Source organism: Phyllobates terribilis, unplaced genomic scaffold (assembly GCF_046119375.1).
Source record: "Phyllobates terribilis strain yellow unplaced genomic scaffold, ASM4611937v1 Scaffold_9__5_contigs__length_417890890, whole genome shotgun sequence".
Taxonomy (NCBI): domain Eukaryota; kingdom Metazoa; phylum Chordata; class Amphibia; order Anura; family Dendrobatidae; genus Phyllobates; species Phyllobates terribilis.
This window is the reverse complement of record NW_027362769.1, coordinates 138,595,436-138,617,042: the sequence shown is the minus strand read 5'-3', so window position 1 is coordinate 138,617,042 and position 21,607 is coordinate 138,595,436. Positions and strand designations below refer to the sequence as shown.

The 21,607-nt window shown below is 38.6% G+C and overlaps 1 protein-coding gene across 4 annotated transcripts in view; it reads left to right on the top strand.

The window, feature by feature from the left end:
- SLC4A10 (solute carrier family 4 member 10) overlaps positions 1 to 17,433 on the top strand; it is a 369,946-nt gene extending 352,513 nt beyond the window's left edge. For all 4 annotated transcript variants that reach the window (XM_073647057.1, XM_073647056.1, XM_073647058.1 and 1 more), the window contains exons 23-26: positions 31 to 98; positions 3,994 to 4,110; positions 9,260 to 9,297; positions 15,004 to 17,433. In XM_073647057.1, coding sequence (XP_073503158.1) covers positions 31 to 98; positions 3,994 to 4,110; positions 9,260 to 9,272 — 198 coding nt within the window. In that variant the 3' untranslated portion in view covers positions 9,273 to 9,297; positions 15,004 to 17,433. The remainder of the gene's footprint in view (positions 1 to 30; positions 99 to 3,993; positions 4,111 to 9,259; positions 9,298 to 15,003) is intronic.
- Positions 17,434 to 21,607: the final 4,174 nt, after the last annotated feature.

Sequence of the window (21,607 nt, the reverse complement as noted above, 5' to 3'; positions counted from 1 at the left end):
TGACATTAATTCTGTATTGTGTCTCTTTAGGAAGAACAAAGTATGCTTGTGCTCGAAGATGAAGCAACAGTACAATTACCAATGGAAGGGAATTGCAGGTAATCCTATGACATTTATGGCATATTTTATTACATAAACCCCAAATAAAACAGTGGACTCTACGTGAGGGCATCGTAAGCTATTCTCTAAATGCAGACCCTCTGGCAATCACACACATTGGCAAAATGTTCTCTGCTGCTCCACACAACAGATCCGTATGGCCTCTATGTACTGCGCTCCATCAGTAACGTATGTGAGGGTCTATCCTAGAAGCCATGCATGGCAAAATGTACAAATGCTACAGAATCAAACCTACATATGCTTTCATGTGAACTCAGACACACTCCCAGGTGGAGGAGGCCTCTGCTGTAAAGCCGTGTGTCTCTGATTTTACGGAGTGCCCTTAGAGATAAATATATCCAAGTGGAATTCAACTCTGTTAGAATTGTATAACAATACATAGATTTGTTTTTCTAATTCACTTCCAAGCTTATAAGGAAAAATGGCCGCCATTTTGTTGAATCGTAAAGGGCCATCAAAAGGTTAAAAATAAAAAAAAAACACTTATGCTCACCTTACCACTCACCTCTCAGGACCCTCTGCTCCTCACCTTCCCCCATCTGGTCCTTGTCTCATCTTCTCATCACAACCGCTGAGGCTGAAATCCCGAGCCTCTTCACACTAGGCAGGGACTTCCGGCTCTGATGAGGCCCTGGATGGTTCTGCACATGTGTGTCACAATATCACAGCAAGTGCCATGACTTCACTCGCTCATGCGTAGAACCGTCCTGGGCCTCAGTAGAAGCAGAAGTCCCAACCTAGTGGGAAGAAACTCGAGAATTCAGTGCGAGCAGCAGTGATAAGTAGTGATGAGCAAGCATGCTCGTTACTCGAGATTTACGAGCATGCTTGGGTGTTTTCCGAACATCTTCGGTGTGCTCGAATGTTATGTTTGAGTCATTCTGTGTGCATTATTTGCTACTGTTTGACACCATTAATACATGTGAAGAATGCCTGTTTGTTAGGCATTCCTCACATGTATTAAAGCTGTCAAACAGTCGCAAATCATGCACATGGAGTGATTCAAACATAACATTCGAGCACGCTGCAAATACTCGGCGAGCACCTGAGCATGCTCGCCAAAAGTGTTAACAGAACACGCTCGCTCATCAATAGTGATAAGGAGATTCAACAAAGACTGGATGGGGGACGGTGAGGAGCAGAGGTGGTGGAGAAATAAGCGGTGAGTATGAGGATTTTCTAATTCTTTTTTTACATTTTACAGTTATTTTGATCTGGGGTCTAAAAATAACTTAGAACATAAAAAAGGGACTTTCAATTCATGAAGAATAACTTAGCTGAAAATTGAAATTTCCAGGAAAATCTGCTAGCGAATTCTAATCTTGCCCGATCCACTCATTTTATCAAGTGGCCTATTATAGCTCTATGCAAACCATGAGCGTATACATGAAGCGAAACACAGACTGGTCCTGAGCGGAGGACCTGCCCCCTATGGTGTCCATATAATAGACTAATCATTGGGGTTTGTTATGATGGGACAACCCTTTTTAATGAATATTCCAGTCTTGATGGTAATTAACAACATCTGCTAGCAAAAACTATATGAAATGTTAAGTGACTCCCAAATTACTTTTATTTTTATTGATTTTGATTACACAAAGTTGTTTTCTCCTTTATTTTTTGTTTACAATTAAATTCAGATTTCTGTTGATTTTTGTTCACCGGAGAGTAGTGTTCACAGTTACATAGAGCTAAGCTGTTAGGTCACATGACTGTCAGCAAAGTAGCTGTCTGTTTCCAAGGGCAACCACAAGAATTTAAAAATGACAGTAGTGAAAATAAATAAATAAATAAATAATGCAAAGGATTTCCCAAAAACTCATCTGCCTGTTTATAGTATGGAATAATGTTCAATGCAAATTTATATTTTATGATGTGTATTTTTTCGTTTTGTGAGGATGAAACATAGATTGTGTTATTTATTTTTTAATACCGTTGTGTTATCAAAGTAATTTTGGCTTCACAATGTCGGTCTATTAAAGGGGTTGTTCAATTAAATAAAAAAAATCATAGTGATATAAAAAAAATATCTTTCCAATTCCCTATATATCCCTGTCCGAAGCAGTTTGGTCCTCCCTTGGTCTCTACTTCCTGCTGTGATGAATGATGGTTCTCTGATACAGGGACAAGTGGCCAGGTGGAGCCAATCAGTAGCAGGGGCGGGTTGCCGCTTAGGCTAGTGATTGGTCGAGCAGTCATTTCCTGTGTGTCGAGAGAAACCATGAAGTAGAGACCAGTGGGGACACAGGAAGCAGGACCATGAGTGACAAGATGACCATTGCTTTTTCTTGTTTTATGGAATATATATACATTTTTTACATATTTTGCCTATACAAAGTAAACTTAAAGGGATTTTCTCAACGTATATCTTCCGGAGCTCACTTCTTTGCCAGGGGGAAGAGGGTGGGCAATGCACTTCTGAAGATTAACAGTTTGGACAAGCGGTCGTGCCGCTTATGTGAACTGAACGCTCTCCCAAACTGTATGCAGAGACAGATTTACCTCTGCAGCATGGGGGAAGCCCAGGGGGACGGAGGCTGGTTGATCCAGGGACTGGCCTAGATTCAGAGTGGTATGAGCAGGCTTTAAAATATAGAACCTAGGTCTTGCCTAGGTAACCAGCCATTTTGGGACTGCAGGGGTGGCCGGTAACTTAGGAAACAAGCTTTACACTATGAAATAAAAAATTCCATCCATTCTTGAGAATTGAGAGGATTTTTAATAAAGGGTAAATTGCGAAGTTTCTTGTTTTTTACAAGCACTTTGCAGTTTTACCCATTAATCAACTTGGGACAGCCACTCTTTAGCTAAGCAAAGTAACTGTTGAATGTTAAATGAAGAAAAAAATATATAGATATAAAACATTTGAAACTGTAATTCTGTTCTGGCGAACAATCAGAGAGATCGGTGTTTCCTCCACTTGCCAATAGATATCCATATGCTAAATTATATATCTTACTGTTATGCTCATTTTTTATGGCATAGCGAGAAAACCTATGTATTGTAATATATCCAGCCTTCATGGCCTGGGAATTTCTTCATGTTACTTTAGGGAATGTCTGAAGGAACCACCAAAATAAAGGCATTAGGAGGATGCTTCTACCACTCTTTATGTTCAATTAAAAATATATATATATTTAGAATGACATGAAATTCCGCTATTTGCGAACTTTGGGCTCAAAAGCAAAAAAAAAGTTCAACGTTGGACATTTATTTTAAGTGGATTAAAACTTGCATTTACATTGCTCCTTCCATGTACAGATGTGTCCTTCCTTAGCTTTGGTTTGACATCACAAGATAAGTACAGGATGACCAGTTTTAAAAAAAAAAAGATTTTTCAATAATGCTGGGATTTATTTATGCTCTATGTGTCTATACAATATGTAGCCACCCAGTGGTTGTGATGTGCATTGCAGCCTCGTGAGGGTTTTGCATGCACATCAAAATAAAGTAATGAGCTTGTATTGTGAAAAATGGGAGTCGTTACTGAAATTTGTGGAGAGGTAAGGATGGACACATCTGCACATGTGAAGAAAATCTCCACCCGTCTGTACTTTATGGAATAGTGAAATAATCATTCCGGTTAGACCTAATGATCATTTGTTGTACATGTCGTTTTTGTGTAGGATGGGTAGTTATGGCGTAGGTATGTACCTCGCTCATTAATGCTTGCAACATTGGCATAAACCAATAAAATGAACCTTTTCTTTGTGGTGTCAGATTGGTTTCATACTGTAATATCCCCACAATTTTTTAAATTTGCAAATATTTACAAATTTTCATTTCGTAACTTCTGGGAAGAGAACTCTATAAAAAAAAATAAAAACGAGTCCAATTATTTATTGTGTGCATTATTGTGTTAATTCTGTCTAGAGAGGACCCATCAGTAATAAACATTTCTGATGAAATGGCAAAAACCTCTGTGTGGAAGACTCTGCTAATAACCTCAGAAAATGCAAAGACTAAGGAATCAAGCTTTTCTTCTAAAAGGTTTTAATTTTTTTCTTAGTAATGTCATTCCTCGTTTTGTGTAATTTTAGTAGCATGAAACATTTTTTTTGTAGTAGATCCCAGAACATTTTTTTTTTATTCAGTCGTATTGCAGATATAATAAGCTCAACGTGGAATTCACATCTCATTCTCAACATCCAGAGTATAGGTCATAAATGTAAACAGGCATAGTCCAGCTCACCTTAGTTTTGTCTTTCAGTGATTCTCGACACCGAAATGCCACTTTGGCCAAAGACTGCATAACATATAGAACATTTTCCAGCCGATTCTTGATTAAAATATTTCAAAAACTTTTATTCCATATTGTAAAGATTGGCACTCACAATATATCTAAGCATGATGTTGTTTCCTACGCGTTTCAGAACAAGGACTTCTTTTTAGCCTGAAACACTTAGGAACGATCTCATGCTTGGATTTATTGCGAGTGCCATTTTTTATAATATGGAATAAAAGTTTTTGTAATACTTAAATCAAGAATTGGCTGGAAAATTTGTTATGCCATAAATGCCTGATAGGTGGTGTGGTCACATCTCTCAGACCTCTCTACCTGTCAGGAAACTAAAGGTCACCTGACTCTTGTTTTGATCATGCAAAGTTTCATTGACTTCCATAAAGAAATCTATGAGAACTCTAGCAGGGGTGCAAAATAAACTTCAATAGAGCCTGGACGCCTCTCGTTGAAGCAGTTGATTACTAAATTACATTGGCAGATAGGTGTCCGGATACACCTGTTCTTCTAGTAAGTCCAAATTCAGATATCTCTTGAAACATGGTCCAATTGGCTGCCGGTCTCCAGTCCTGAACTCAGCAGCTTTATGAGGCCAGTCTGTGTATCAAGGACGATACACAGACCGTGTTTCATGGACATCTGATTTTGAGCTAAGTGAGAGTTGCATAAGTATGACCTTTACCTATGGCATAAATGCATCAGGTGGGAAAGCCCTTCCACCTGTAATTCCACCTTTGGGTCAACAATTTAGGATTACACTAAAGAGATAAACAGCAGAGTTTGCTATTAGTGTTGAGCGAGTATGTTCTATTAACCCTTTCGCCGAGTATGCTCGGTCGAGCTCTGAGTAGTTACAGCTGCTCGGTGATATGGTTGAATCACTCCCGTGTTCATGATTTGTGACTGTTTGACAGTTTTATTACATGTGAGGAATGTCTATTTCTTACACATTCCTCACATGTAATAAAGCTGTCAAACAGTTGCAAATCATGCACACGGGAGCGATTTAACCTTATCACCGAGCAGCTGTAAATACTCGGAGCTCGGCCCGAGCATACTCAGACAGAACATACTCGCTCAACACTATTTGCTATATAATGTTATTAGAATTACTCCTTAATAATTCAGCTTGGAATTTCTACATTTGCGTTAGCAGAATACTGGCTGCCATAACTATCTCCAGCATCCAAATTTCAACATATGGTATGAGGTACAAAGAATTCTTCTGAAAGAGTAACTAAACTTTTTTTTTTTTATTTGAACACCAATCCAGCATTTTTTTTATTTTATTTCACTGTCGGAGAAGTATCATTAATCCATGTTCCTTACCAGTCGCCGTCTTCAGCTCTTCCTGGTGCTGCTCCGGTTCTGCAACCTGTGACTTACTGGAATTCAGAGATAACGGTCACAAGCTCTCAATGTAAGTCTATGAGCCTCATTCTGGCCTCGTTGACGTCGACTTACATTGACAAGTGATTTCCGGGTCGCCCGGGAGCGATCCAGCAGGTCATAACTTACAGAAGATGTCCGGAGTGGTGCAGAGAACAGAAGAAGACAGCGGCAGGTAAGTGTATTACTAGGGAAGGAGAACATGCATTAGTGATACCACTCCGGCAGTGAAATAAAATAAAAATAAAAAAACGCCAGAGTAGTGCTTTAACTGTTGATCAGCATTATCAAAGTTATGAATTTTTGTTATGTACTCCATTACCTTATTTTGCCTCCTCTTTCAAACACTATGGTGCAGTGCTGTTTTTCAGCTGCAGCTCAGCAAGGATTCCACATTCTATTTACAAACACCGCATTCTATTTACAAACAATCTGTGTATGGATCTTTCCCCACATGAGAATCTCTGCGCCCGTTCCCCGTACTCCTGCAGTGGAATCCCTCTACTGGCTGTTTGTAAATGAGTATGCTGAAAAGTGTCAGAAAGCAGATTATTAGGGAACATGAACCAGGCAGTTAAAACAGCACTGCAGCTTTTTGTCTGGAAGAGAAGAATATTACTAAAATTCATAACTTTGCAAAGGCTGATGAATAATTAAAGAAAACAATGTAGTTACTCTTTAAGACTGCAACCTATTAAAGAGAGTGATTTTGATGGGAGTAGAATATATTGAGTTTTTATTTCTGTAGATGCCTGATAAAATCATTTGAATGACTCTTAACTGAAACACGACTTTATATGGATACAGATATTTTTATTTTAATGATCTCATGCGGTTTAGTCCATGTTGCGGAGATGTGATGAGCTTCATTGTAATTAATTTTCCCTGGACGACATAAAGACAATGCAGTATTCTCCCATTCGTCCTTAGGTGCTATGGATGATTAATGGAAACAGTGATTGTTTCTTTTTGTTCACTACATTTATTTTTTCCATTATAAAGATCATTTAGCTTGTTTTAGTTTTCAAACCAATTTGCATTTTTTTGTCTTATCTTATTTCTCCTGATGTGAAGTTCTCAGCCTATTTATGTTATGATGAGCAAACTAATGTTCTTAAAGGAGTTTTGCATTTTTTTTTCTCCTCCCGAAACAGTGCCACTCTTGTCCACAGGTAGCATCTGGTACTACATCCCTATTGAAAGGAACAGAAGAAATACCAGACATAAACTATGGACAAGGAGGGGGAACTATTTCTGGGGGAAAAAAAAGCAGATCCTTTATTATAATCTTGGATGAGCCCCCCTTTAAGAAAGTATGGTGATTTATGTGTTGGATACTGGTGTAAAATACGAATCACACAGTATTTAATATAAATGTTAATCAACAAATTGTAAAACAAAAATTGAAATAAAATAAATTGCTATTTTTTACTAAGCAATTTCTGATTATTGTATAACATAGACCCCAAGGTCATTCATCCCCAATAGTCAAGTCTATATATTATCACATGACAAGAAATCTGAATGACTGATTGAAGAGATTTTCCTAAAATGGACATTTATCATCTACGCACAAAATAGGTGGTAAATGTATGATTGCTGGGGGTCCACCAAGCACTCAAACCCTCTCAACCCCATCACTTCTCACTGCAAATTCCCAATGGGGAGGACTTTAAATAGATCGCCAGTTGAGCATACATTTATATGACACCAAAGAGATCCAAAGTCAATTAGCAAGAAACATTTCTAATATTTGTTGATTATGTATTAGGGGACAGACATCATATGGCCTAGTGCCTGATATATATAACCTATGACCAGGAAATATATGATCACTACAGCAATGGGACCCCGATCAGTCATTAGATCTCGGATCCCGAGTACTTTACTCCTCTTCCTCCATTACTCCACTGAGGATGAGTTTGAATAGTTCTTTCAAATTCTATAGGGAGACTCCCAAGTGCTGACTATAGGGACCCCAGAAATCATGCATTTAGTTCACTTGGTAGGAATCATCCTCCATCATTCAGATCATCAAAAACAAGGATTCCTGCTGCTTGGATCCCATCAATCATCTTTAAAAAGTAACCGTTGTTTTAATTTTTAATTCATAGATCAACTGTACACATGAACATAAGCAACTTTGTAATATATCTCATCAGAGAAATCTACTTCTTTCTCTTCCAAGACTGATCATTCTTTTTCAAAATTCTCAATTCTGGGCTAAAATCTGTCTTCAGTGAAGACATATTTTTACATTACTGAGGTAGGAGATGACAGTTGGTACCGATAACATTCTTTGTAGAGGGAGGAGCTCCAGGCAGAGCTCCTCCCATCTACATAGAATCTTATTAACACCGACTATCATCTCCTATCTCAGTAATGTAAAAGTTTGTCTTCACTGAAGTGAGATTTGATCCCAATAGGTGTTAGTAGAATTCTAGTCCTCTTCCTACCTGAAGAGGCAATTTTCATATTTAATTTCCCCAGTGGAGCATTGCAAGGCTTAAAAGTCTCCTCACATTGGCATGCCAGGCTTGGCATGTCACTCTCCACAAGGAGAAATGTTACCCCTTGGATAGCAGCCCGGTAATTAGAATTTTGAAAATGATTAATCAGTCCTGGCGGAGAAAGAAGCAAATTTGTCTTATGAGACATATAAAGTTTCTTATTTCCATGTGTACTTTTGATTTATGGAACAAAAATTAAAATAACAGTTATGCTTTAAGTTTTTTTTTTCAGGACATTGTTATTGATTATCTTTATCAAATCTGTGGGAATTGGACTCTTGGCATTCATGCTGATCACCTGGTGCTCCCTTTAACTTGAGTAGAAAAGAGCTTTTAGTACCATTCACTGCCACGACACTGTGTGTGGAGTCGTGTCACTTCCAGAGTGCCCCTACAACCCAATCAGCTCATCATTGGTGGTGCCAGGAGACGGACTCTCACCAATCTGATATTGATAACCTTTTAAAGGATACGTCATCAACAATAAAGTTTTGAAAAATCTCTTTAAACTTGGCAATGAGTGTGCACTTAGCCTGTGCTGCCTCCACAGGTGAAATAAAGTATTACACTGCTGTCATATAAAATCAGTGCTTGGTCTCCCAGAACAAGAATCACTCCCTGGTCAATAGATGAGTGTCCTGAATTGAGGACCCTCCACCATTAAGTCAGAATTCTATTGTAGAGTATTTGGGAAAAGGTTTTGTAAACCAGACAGTCCTTTAAACAAATAATTTCGGATTTGTTGTTTTTCTTTCAGCTTTGATTAATGTCGACAATTATTTTTTATTCTGGACATGTAGAATTGTATTTGGCCTCACTAAATAAAATGGAATTTACCCTAAATTTGCAAGTTGTATACTATATTACATAGGTAGTAGACTCATGTAGCCCCCACATCTTCATCATGCATGTTACCTAATAGACTTAGTATTTTCTGAATTCCTATGTCCATGCCGAACGACTGTATTTAATGTATTGCATATTACATTTCTATCATAAGCTCCCCTTCATAATCACTGTAGAAGCTGATCCCTAAAGGTAAGATCTCTCTGCATCTACAAGTCAATAAATTAACCCTTGTAATAACAGGAGTATGAGATGTCTATCTCCATATGCATTGAAAAGTCTGCACGGCTTTATCATTGGGACTACAAAAAGAAAATTAGGCTAAATCTCCAAATATGTGAATGCCGAATCAATGACTTTGATTTTTCATTTTCTAGAAATTTTAATTTAATTAGAATTCAAATTCTGATTCGTCATGCCTCAAATTGACTACTGAAAAAATATTTTTCACCCTGGATGACAAACACCAATGAGAATAAATAATATATTGTGTTCGAGTTTTATGAAAATTGGCTTTTCTTTTTGTGGTTCTCCCAAATTTGGCATGCTCCTTATATATTATACCTGTCTGTTTTAATAAATCTGTGCGAAAATAATCCAAGGGTTAGATACCTAGCATGCAGCCCCCACCGTTTCCAAATAGTTATACGGATCCTGTCACGATGGTGTTGGGATTATGGGTGCTAACCAGGGGCCTAGAACTAGGGGCGCCCTAGTCTATCCCTGTCCCCGGGATTACTCCTGAAAGTGGAGATGCCAGGTTCACGTGCCTTGCCGTGCTCCTATATCTACCCCTATCTGTTCCTTCCCCCACACAGGGTAGTGGGAAGCTGAAGTGTATAGGAACACACTAACCAGACAAACAAGGGAAGACAGATAGGAATAAATGAAAATACCAAACAAACAAAATACACATGCCAAACAACAGAGTGGGACACAGGGGAGTTAAAGGAAGGTGATACCAAATAGGAGAGGAAGAGGATGTGCACACAGACAAAACTCCAAGCAACAATCTCCTGAACAATCTCCAAAATACCAACTCCAACCACGAACTACACCTCGAACTCCAGAACCAGGCAGTAAGAACGAACACTGGCAATCCCTAAGTGCCAGAGGCGAGCATATATAGCAGAGGGGAGTGGCCAACACTGAACAGATGAGACAACCTAGGTAGAAAAGCTCCAGGATCTTCCACTGATCAGATTAACCCTTGCTCTGTTAGCAAGGAAAAAACCTGCATTGTTTAATAAGATGGCGAAGTGCGTCTTACCAGTGCAGGAGTTCATGAAACAAGACGCCGCGGTCTTCTTGCCCCTCGCTGTTGCGGTGTCCCAGTGACAGATCCTTTTTAAACAAAAAAAAAGTTTTACATTTTTGTCGCCAGCACAAAATTAAAGTGGCAGCACGCCATCACATAGCAGATAGGTTATTTTGCAGGGGTGCAATGACATTCACATTTGACATATTTCATAAGCAGAATAAAGGGAAAGGGAATAATTGACATATCTGATGACGCTTATGTTTGGGGAGAGGAAGCAATATGGTTGGATAGGCAAAATCCAAACTCACAAATCCATTTTTTTCCCTAAATCGCACCCCTACATCATGAATGAGCAGATTGCAGGTATATATTAGATCAGAACCCAGTGTCTATGGCAATCTATAGGGACAGTGGTTTATTGTACACCTTTAGCTCATATTTCTATGAAGCGCAAAGTCCTTAAAGGGAATAAAAACTATTTCCTCTTAGCAAATACAAGGAATTACACAGTAATTATGGTAGTCTCCGCATGGTAATAAAAGCAACGGCCTCATAATAAATGAGGTTGATGTCCATTTTATGTTTGCCTCTGTACATGTAGCTAATACAAGACAAAATCTACTTATTTAGGCGATACATGCACAAGTCATATTAAAGGGGCATTCTCAAGGTTGACAAGTTATTCTCTAGCTATTGGATAGAGAATAAGTTTCTGATTGCTGGGAGTCTGGCCACTGGACCACCCAGAAATCTACGAGAATCGGTCCAATAAGAATGGAGCGATGGTGTCGTTACAATCCTTTTTAATGGGAACGTCTGAGATTTCTGAGTGCTACGCATGGCTGGTCTTCGTCACTCCCATTGGACTGAATGGAGTGGCAGCGTGCACGATTGACCTCCAGTCAGGGATCTTCTGAGCCCCGGTTCCCGAGTTATCCCTATCCAGTGGATGTGGAATAATTTTCAAACTTGAGAATACCCCTTTAAGATATCAGATTTTATTATTTAGCTTTATAATGGGTTCTAGAGGGGCACGGGGGAAAAATAATGTTTTTCAAAGGCAAAAATAATTCCTAACCATTTCCTGTGATATTTTCCTGGTCCGGTAATATATCATTGCCAAGATAGACCTTGGCATTTATCTGTTTTGTTTTTTTTTACTCAAATTGAACAAAATGAATGAAATCAGAGACATTATGACCCCTGATTCATCATTTGCAATTTTTTTAAGTCCTCTTTCCTTATTTGTCAGGCAAGGACTGGAGTGAGATGCGTCATAGAAATGTGACCTTTGGAAAAGGTCGTATTTCATGAATCTGTCCAAAACATTTGGATAAAGCAAAGTTGTCAAGGAAAAAAAAAAGACAAAAAAAGAAAGACAAATTAAAATGTGGCTCAAATCTTACAGCGAATAAGGCGCTAATACTAAAGTCGCTAATAAGAGCAAATTATTCCAGAAAACTGGAGAAAAAACAAAGCTGCATCGGAGACTTAGTGTTCATACCTTGAAATTCTGATTGTCAAAAAATTGCCTTGCTTTTTAATAAAAAGTAAGCTATATTTTTAACCTTCCATCGCGTGATTGTCTCAACCCCCCCAAAATGTAGTAGTCTACATTCTGTGTCCATCTACATAAGTGGACCCCACTGGAAAAACACAAAACAAAATCCATTCGAACTCTGTTTGTTCCACCCTACTTCATGGCCCCATTGTCGGTTCCACCTGAATATGTTGGAATCCCCCCACAAAAAGCACCCAACAAAAGGGTTGAAATACAATGTGAATGGCACCTAAATCCCATGAACTGTTAATAGAGGAGGTGGTTACTCATATGCATTATCACTTCATTCACATATGGAACTTTGGGACCCACATTCTCTTGGCTGTTGGGGGTCCCAACAGTCAGATCAGCAATCATACATTTATCATTTATCCTGTAGCTAGTGACAAACTCAGGGGTAGACAATCCATTGGTGCAACATGTGCAGCCACACAGGGGCCCAAGTGGTAAGGGGGCCACTTCCACCTCCAGAAGAGGTGGATTTGTGCATTATGATGAGCTACTGGGCTGTGAAGGGTCCATATATTAAACTTGCACAGGGACCCTCTTCTGTCTGTGTCCATCCCTGGACTTATGTATTTAGTTTGGGAACAGCAATAAAGCTGGACCTCCAGAGGATCTCCCACAGAATGGTGATCCAAGTCTGGATCAGAGGAAGTGCAGGAGATCCGGGTATTGCAAACCATAATATTGATGCCACAATTCACCCTGTGAAAGTCGCCTAACAGTGACACTAGAATATTCCTTAAAGTAGATTTTACAACTTTAAATTCTCCAGATTATACTAATCCAAGAAAATCAAGCTTCTTTACTCAGACATTTTCTTTTTTTTACATCAATCTCATATTCTTAATGGTAGGGTGGCATGGGGACAGCATGTGGTGAAATCATATCTCACTGAGGACGATAGCCAAAGATCTACAACTTGTAGTTTTCTAGCTGTTGCAAAACTGCAATCATAGGTTAGAGACCACTGGGATAAGTTTCGGACTTATTTTCCAAAGAGTGAAATGCAACATGAAAAAGTCAAAGTGACGATGGGTGGAACTTATTCTTTGGTAGCATTCTATAATGGAACCGAGCTGCCACCAAGAACTCTAGACCAGAGCTTTTGGGTAACCCTTGACTAACAGGAAAATGTCTTCATTTTCATGATTTTTGTAATGTATTGGAATGCTTAGTCTAAATGCTATCAATGTGCATGCAGAAATACTGTGGAGGTTCATCAGCTTGCCTTTGTAAATGGAAATCTGCTTTTTGCTTGCATGCTGCAGATGCTTTACAAAAGCCTAATTCTTATGCAAAATGCTTACTATGCTTTCTTCCAGCATCCTTGTTGATTGTTTGCCGATTATCTTGTATAGCATGGCTAATATATTGATGAAAAATTGAATTTACGCCAATCATTGTCGTTGCTTTGTGGATGCCACATCATACTTACCATAGAGAAAGCCATTTTTGGTGTTGACTCAGTATGGAAGCACAAAATTTTGACTTGGAACTAGTGACATCACCCATAAATCAGTGTGTGCTATGTCTAAGGGGACACTATATCTCCTTGTAAAGAATGCCAAGCTGGCGTAGGAGAATATAAGGGTCAGGCAGTGCTTTTTTTTGGAAATTGGTGTGCAAATTAGTTCTCCTTCAAGAGAAAGACAACTGGCTTTTTAGGACTACCCATTGACTTGTAGAGTAACTACTTCCAATAGTTGTCACTAGAGAGACAGTTTACTTTCTGTTGGAGGAGAACTAATTTGCATGACTAAAGTAATAGTAGAAGTTGTTTACCAACCAAGACCTGGAAAAATTTGCAGGAAATCCTACAAAATATCAAATTAAACCAAGCCACCTACCTATCAAACCGCAGTTGCTCCAGCGCCAATGGTTCCCATAGTCTCCGATGGTCTTTATGCACCTTTCCAGCATTGATAATATGGCGTACAACCACATGACAGGTGCAGCCTAGCACAAACCTCAGCAGTCATGTGCCTTGCATGCCAGTATCAACACTAAGGGCAATGATTGGCTGCACATGCGTATTTGCGGCATGTCCTCACTGCAGCAAAAGCAAAGACTGGCAGGGACCATTGGAGCTTTGGAAGGTAAATATAGCATGGGTGTAGCTTTTATATATATATTATTTTAGTTTTTTTGCTCTGAGCTATTTTTCAAGATCAGTTCAGTATTCCTTAGAGCCCAGTGAATTGCCTCACTTTGTCTTTTGCTTGGCTGACCTGGAGCAACATTATTCTTATGGTGTGACACACAACATCACGGAAAGGTGGAACCGCAGATGCTGGCAGGTAGAAGACGCTTTGCGGGGCTTCTGTCCACCAGTCAAGGAATACTGACCTGGCTACTTAGCCAGGGACCTATTAATTTATTCGCTCATCTCTACTTTAAGACAATCTCTTTTAAGGGAACCTATCACGTGCAAAAAAACGCTATTAATCTACAGATAGGGAGTTAATCTGCAGGTTAATAGCATTTTGAACTTGCCCAGCGCCGGCACTTAGACCTATGCTGCGGTGAGGGAATGAACTTTATTCCTCTCGGTAGCGCTCTACTTTCAGTCATAGGGACGTACTGGCGCGGCTTCAGTCACCACTCTGTGTATAGAGAGCGACAGCTATAACCACGACCCCAGCACTGACTGACAGCTGGCCCTAATGCTGAGCCGGCTGACAGTCAGTGTTGGGGTTGCGGTTACAGCCGCCTCTTTCTATTCACAGAGTGGTGACTGAACCCGCACCGGCGCCACCCCTATGACTGAAACCGGAATGCTATCGGGGGGAATAAAGTAAATTTCCTCCCGGCAGCATAGGTCTAAGTTCCGGTGCAAAGCCGGTTCAGAACACTATTAACCTTCAGATTAACCCCATATGTGCAGGTTAATAGTGTTTTATCACGTGATAGGTTCCCCTGGTCAAGCCCATGGCGATACTTCTCTTGAAACACCCAATGATGTCATTAGTTTCTAGTGCCTAGAAAATGGCCTCCTCTATTACGTGATGTATAATGCAGTGGGTTTAAATGAATACTTGACTAATTTAATGCATTTTCTATTTATTTCTAGCTCTGAAAGCAAGACAGAGAAGAAATCTGCCTCAGGGAAAGGTATCGACAGGGAGACATGTCTCTGACTTGCTCTTCAGTCTATTTTTACAAGCAAATTTGAAGAATATATGTGTCGCTCTATGTGGGTTATTTACACCGTAAACCATCACATCTGTTAGCAGTGCAATATATAGCAGTGCAATATTTTTTTAAAGAAATGTATTAGCTCACTTGCTGTCGGAGGACTTGGCAATAAAGCCTTCCTGGCAGAGGGGGATTTCGTTACTGTAACTTTCTTTTACTGCTGTATGAATTTCATAGTTCTTATTTCTTTGTGTAATTCTTAGGCTCGTTCTCATTGTTACATTGTTGTTATCATCCATATCAAAATTTTCCATCTGACGCCTAAACATAGTGCAGGTAACCATTTTGTGCTGCCAACAATGAAGGAGCCAATCAAAACACTTATAAGCAGTGATATCATCAAGGATTGAGCTGATTGGCTGAGAGGCAATATTCGTGTTGTTTTTTTCATGAATATTTCCTTTAATAAAAAGTCTGTCTCAACTATGTGTAGGCAATGGTTACTAGAATGGTTGAACGGGAACATGTCTTGCTTTGTTATTCGACTTGATTCTGTTTCCATTCTGTTAAAAGAGAAAGTAACACAGAAATATAAGGTAATGCTACAGATTGATTTTAAAGGAGGTTTTCCCATTCTAGCCATATTCTAATTTTTGTACAGTATGTTGGTATGAGTCCATGAACTTCTTCATTTTTGGGTAGACCCCAAAAACCTAGAACATGGACCATTGCGCCAATGGTATTCTCCCGTCTCATACATTTATGGCATATCCACAAGTCATGCCATAAATATATAGTAGCCCATATAGTAGACCACCAGTGCCAGTGGGACATACATTTTGATGCCCGACTCTCACAGTGGAAAGATGGTCAGAATTGTCATGAATTTGTATGGGAATTCTGATCACCCCACCACTGACAGCAGAGCGATCGGGCCCCATACTTGGGAAAGATGCAGTTCCTGACGATGGGACCCTCATCTAATATTCATTTCTGGCGTAACCTGTGAATATGCCATAAATATATATTATGCTGAGGTCTGCTTGAGACAGAAGCGCACAATAGGGCAATAGCGCAAGAGAAATAAGAGATGGTGAGAGTGATGGTTATGCTCACCTGGAACGGTTGTGTATGGACACAACAACAATAAGGGCCTTAGAATCCGCGACTGTAGGAAAAATTCTTACAGATAGCAATTCAATTTAGTGGAGTTATCATGGTACCTGGGCTGCGCTTGTAGAAATGAAGAAACCAATCCGGCGCCGAAACGCGTTGGTGTAATAAAAACCTTCATTTTATTCCACTGAGGATTTTTTATTTCAACAAGTGCAGCCCAGGTACCGTGATCTCTCTACTAATGTGAAATGTACAAGATGGCAATATCTCTAAGAAAATGCTGACATAAAAGTTAAAATAAAGTTAAATTGAATTAAAAAAATAAATAAAAATAATGAAAGTAATATATCCCCTTCACAGAAAATATTGACTTAATTCGGCAACCCACATCCAGCATCTGCTCGCTGGACATCCTGCAAAAGTAAGCCGCCAACGTTGTCCAAAATGATCAATTTCTTTTACTTAGGAATATACAATTAATATGATCAGTGGGAGTGATGCTGTCAGAATAAAGGATATTTGACATTAACATTATGTCTTTAATTTTTACTGCCATCACAAGAGAATTGGACTATGAAATGACAATAAATTATCCCCCATAATGAAAGATACTCTATCTATCCGCTGTGCATTCTCAAGTTTAGATGGAAGAGCTTTAATGGGGGAACTTCCATCTATTGACTTCAAAAACTTTTTTGATAATAGGTTAACTAAAGCAGGCGAGATCATTTGGTGCCCTTCCGCTTAATACACTGATACGCCAACAAGTATGCCCTCAAGTTTGATTGAAAGGGGATGTCCAATTCCTAATTTAGAGAACCTCCTTTAATTTTCAATTTTAGAAAAATATTAAATATATTTTACAAGAAAACTGTGCTCCTCTCTGCCATTAATGCACATAATAACTCATCCTTCTCTCCTGTACTCATCAACATTACCCAAAGCATATTTATTAAAGGGGAACTATCACAATATATTTATCATACCAGTGAAAGTTACTTAAGCTCTACAATGTATTTATTATTATTTATTTAGAGGTTATTGTTTTTATTGTTTTTATGTTCTGTTATTGCTCTGCATAAAAGGAACTAATTTTAATATTTCAGAGTAAGAAAGTAAGACGTTGGTAAACTTCAGCTGCTAATGTGCCGCCATATGTCTGATGATACATTTCTTGTATTAAAGGGACTGTGCACAACTCAAACAACCACTTCTCAATCTCAGTCTATAAAATAGTAACGCTTATACTCAACTCCAGTGCTGGCGCCGCTCCAGTGGTGGCATTGGCTCTCGCGGGGATCATGTGACATTTATGTCACGCAATCCCTGCAGCCAGTCAGTGCTAGCCTCACTTTCTCCGCTTTCAGACAAATCAGACATCAAGAGGAAGTGAGCGGGCATCTGCAGCTCTCACTTCCTCTTGATTTCTGATTCGTCTGAAGGCGGAGAAAGTGAGGCTAGCACTGACTGGCTGCAGGGATTGCGTGACATAAATGTCACATGATCCTGGGGAGAGCCAGTGCCCATACTGCTGGAACAGTGCCAGCATCGGAGATGAGTATAAGCGTTATTATTTTATTGTGGGGAAACATATGAATTCAGAAGCGGTTGTCCGAGTAGTGAACATCCCCTTTATATGTATTATTGACCTATGTGGGTTCTATCGTTGTCAGTTGTATATTAATGAGCTGCCTAATGAATTTTTTTTACTAAAAAAGGCACATGTCCATCATAAATCGGTGCCTATTTTTAAATACTCCAAATCTCATTCTTAAGTAATCCTTTCTTGAAAATTGTGCAAATCATGTTCAATGAAAGCGCACTATTTGCAGTGTCTATGTAATATGGCCCATGCCACTATTTACTGCTGGTTGCATCCTAAAAAAGATACAACTATCTCTTGTATTCAGTGGTGAGCCCAGTAGTCCAGCAATTATACGTCTATACTAAAGATGGGTGAATCGATTTAAGGTGAATATTTGCCATTCTCTGTGTAAATCAAACAAAAATGACCACTGCCTGCCCATTATTTTGCCAGATTCTAAAGGACAGGGAAAGGGTTAAAACAATTTTTGAACATTTTTGTCTCGGCCCCTAATCTTCCACCACACAGCTCCTCTCCTGTCAATTCCACACTACTAATCAGCACCGAGGATGCTGGAAGACAGAGCCGGACTAAAGTCTGGACTGGAGAGGGGCTGTGTATTTGGACAGGTGAGAGTAGGGTGGTAGTGAATATTTTTTTATTTATTTTACTCACTTATATAACACCATTAATTCACAGCACTTTACAGACATTATCATCACTGTCCCCATTGGGGCTCACAATCTACATTCCCTATCAGGATGTCTTTGGAGTGTGGGAGGAAACTGGAGAACCCGGAGGAAACCCATGCAAACACGGGGAGAACATATAAACTCCTTGCAGATGTTGTCCTTGGTGGGATTTGAACCCAGGACCCCAGTGCTGCAAGGCTGCAGTGCTAACCACTGAGCCACCCGTTTTTATTTTTTAACTTACATTTATTATGCACTGGGAGTCTGAATAAATTCGATGTGAGTCAAATTTCCCGGTCACAAATGAGTGAGCCTTAACTAATTTAGCAAATTCCAACTATTTTTTTTTTTATTTAGCTTGGTGTTCCCATTTCTCTGTAAATGTTTAAAAACTATTTTTATCAGCAAAAAACAAAACAAAAACATCTATTACATAATAGAAAATATAAATAGATAGGAGGGGAGAGGAGGGAGATGCAGCTGCACTTTCCAACTTCAGAAATCAATAGAAGGAAGAAGAAGACACAAAATATGCAGATTAGACCCCACATTTCTGACTGCACAAGCTTGTGATACAGCTGTGAAATTTTTGGAGGCCATTATTATTGAATGTGCTGCATTTAAATATATATGGACGCAATCCTTTAGATTTTCGATCTTTGGTGTGAAAGGGGTTGTCTTAGATTTTTTTTTTTTAAAGAAACAGCACCACTCTTTTCTATGGGTCATGTCTGTTATTGCAGCTCAGTCACTTTGACTTAAAAAACATGGCCCATGAACAAAAAAAATTGCTTATAGACAAAAAAGACTTGGATAACCAACCCTTTGAAGTTTATACCACCAGCCTCAGGATCAACTCCAAAGTCAAAATATCTTCTATGACACATGAGCTTTTGAACATTTAAAAAAAAAAGTTTTGCATATACATTCAGATTTAGAATTTTGTATTTTTTTTTAGTTTTTTTTCTGCAATATATGATCTATTTAAATCTGTATTTTAAGTTTTAAACTATAAAGGCAGGTCAGTTCCAAATTAGAGCCATATTTCAATATGAAAGTCAAATATTTTTAAAAAACTTTAAGAATTTATAAAAAGAACAATATTATATTATAAATTAAAATAACAATATACAATATTTCTAAAAATGTATCACATTTCCATAATTTAAACGCTACAAACATTTATAAAAGTGTAGCCTGTAAATAGATTTGAAATTACCTAGAAATACACTAACAGACATAATTATGTTAACAAAGTTTTGCTGCAAATTGTCAGTAAATCAAACATTTATTGGGAAAACCTAGATCTTAGAGAAATGTGTAAGCTCGCTGACATTTTTAGGTCTACATTTTCACTTTCTTTCTTAGTTAGAACTTTGATTTTATTTTGTGAATTTTAGAATTATGTGTCAGTAAAAATTTTCACGATCAAGATTTTTAATTGAAATTTTGTAATATTTTAGCAACTTTGAAATAAAATTTGGACATTTAAGCAAAAAAATAAAAAAAATAAAATATTATTAGCTAGTGAGCTGATTTAAAAGTAGTAGTAAGGAATAGAAACATACTACTTACCAGATTACATAAATTTATCATATTGTTAATTAAAGTCTTGAAAGTGAAGACAATCGGACCTCGATTGCAACTTCTTCATTTTTTAATTGTAATGAATCATGTTATATTTCTATATTGACCCCAATTCTTTTTCATATTCAATAACATAAGGATAATTCTTCTAATTAGAAAAAAAGCTACAATCATTTATGGAAAAGAAATTTAGAATTTCAGACTTTGTGAAATGTTTTTCCTTCTTATTGTTGCAATAGCATCACACATGAAAGGGAACATATCAGCTGTTTCATGCTGCCTGAACCTCACATTGGAGGAATCAGACATCATTTGCAGCCGTATATCTTTTACTCTGAAACATTTCAGAGAAAACATACTTTCAAAAACTGGCCAGGGACTATGTGTCTCAGAATGGTCCGAGGAAGGTCAATGTGGGCTTCGCTCCCCTAGAATAGCAGGTCTCCCGCTATGTAGAGATACCCGAAAGTAATGTGGGGACAACCTGCCAGGGACCTGCCTTGGACTAGTCATCGGAGACACATAGGCCCCACATAGAATTCTGGCGTGAAGTGCTTTGAAAAGTTGAAATAATTTTTGCGCAACTTGGAGTTGCTCAAAAATTTTTGCAAGTTTTGGTGTGTTTACATCAGTTTCTCCCATCTACACCAAAATGTGCAAAACTGGGACGGGAGAGGGGTACGGTGGGGGCGTGATGGATTAGACAAACTGTGGCGGTCCTTAAGCCTAAAATATTACATCAATCAGGGACTGGGGTAAGATTTCTGGTGTGGCACACAGTGGCACACTCCACAGGTCAGATGCTCCTCATTTATTACGGGGCATGCACTTCTTAATAAATCAGGAGCGTCTGACTCCCAAACACTCCCTCATCAAAACCGGCAAGAAAATCTCCGGTCTTGATGAATTGGAGAAATTCAATAGTCTCCGGACAGCTTTTCAAAATATGTTTTCTCGAAATGCATTTTAGAGTGAAACATTCATGACTGCAATAGTGCTGCCGGTGCCTGGTGTTGTTCGGGCAGTATGAATCAGTTGACAGGTTCCTTTTAAACAGAGTCATTTCCAGTACAAAATATTTTTTTCACTGACGAGGTTCCCCAGAATGACATGACATATCATTGTGACAAGAGAAAACAGAAATGGGCATCTGAGATTGGACAAGTAGTAAGGTGTGGGTTCCTTCAGTTCTGGTCATCCTTATAGATATCTATATAATAAATATTGGATGACCGTCCATGACAACATGATGGAGCAAGCTACTCTAGTATGAACTTCTCGATAGGCAGCATAGGGAATATTACAACTGAAATGAACAGGTTGTTTCATGTTTGATTAAAAGTTTTCTTTGCTTTTCAGCTCCAAAGAAGTCTAACTTTTGGAAAATTAGTCCAGATTTGCCAGTTTGGGTAAATAATAATGATGTGATTAATTTTTAATAATTGTTATATGTTTTTGTTTTTTGGGCACAAGAAAATGAAGTGCATTATCTATGGACTACTCCAGCAAAATCAACTTTTTAGTCTGATCTCATCTTTTTTGTGTAGCTTACAATATAA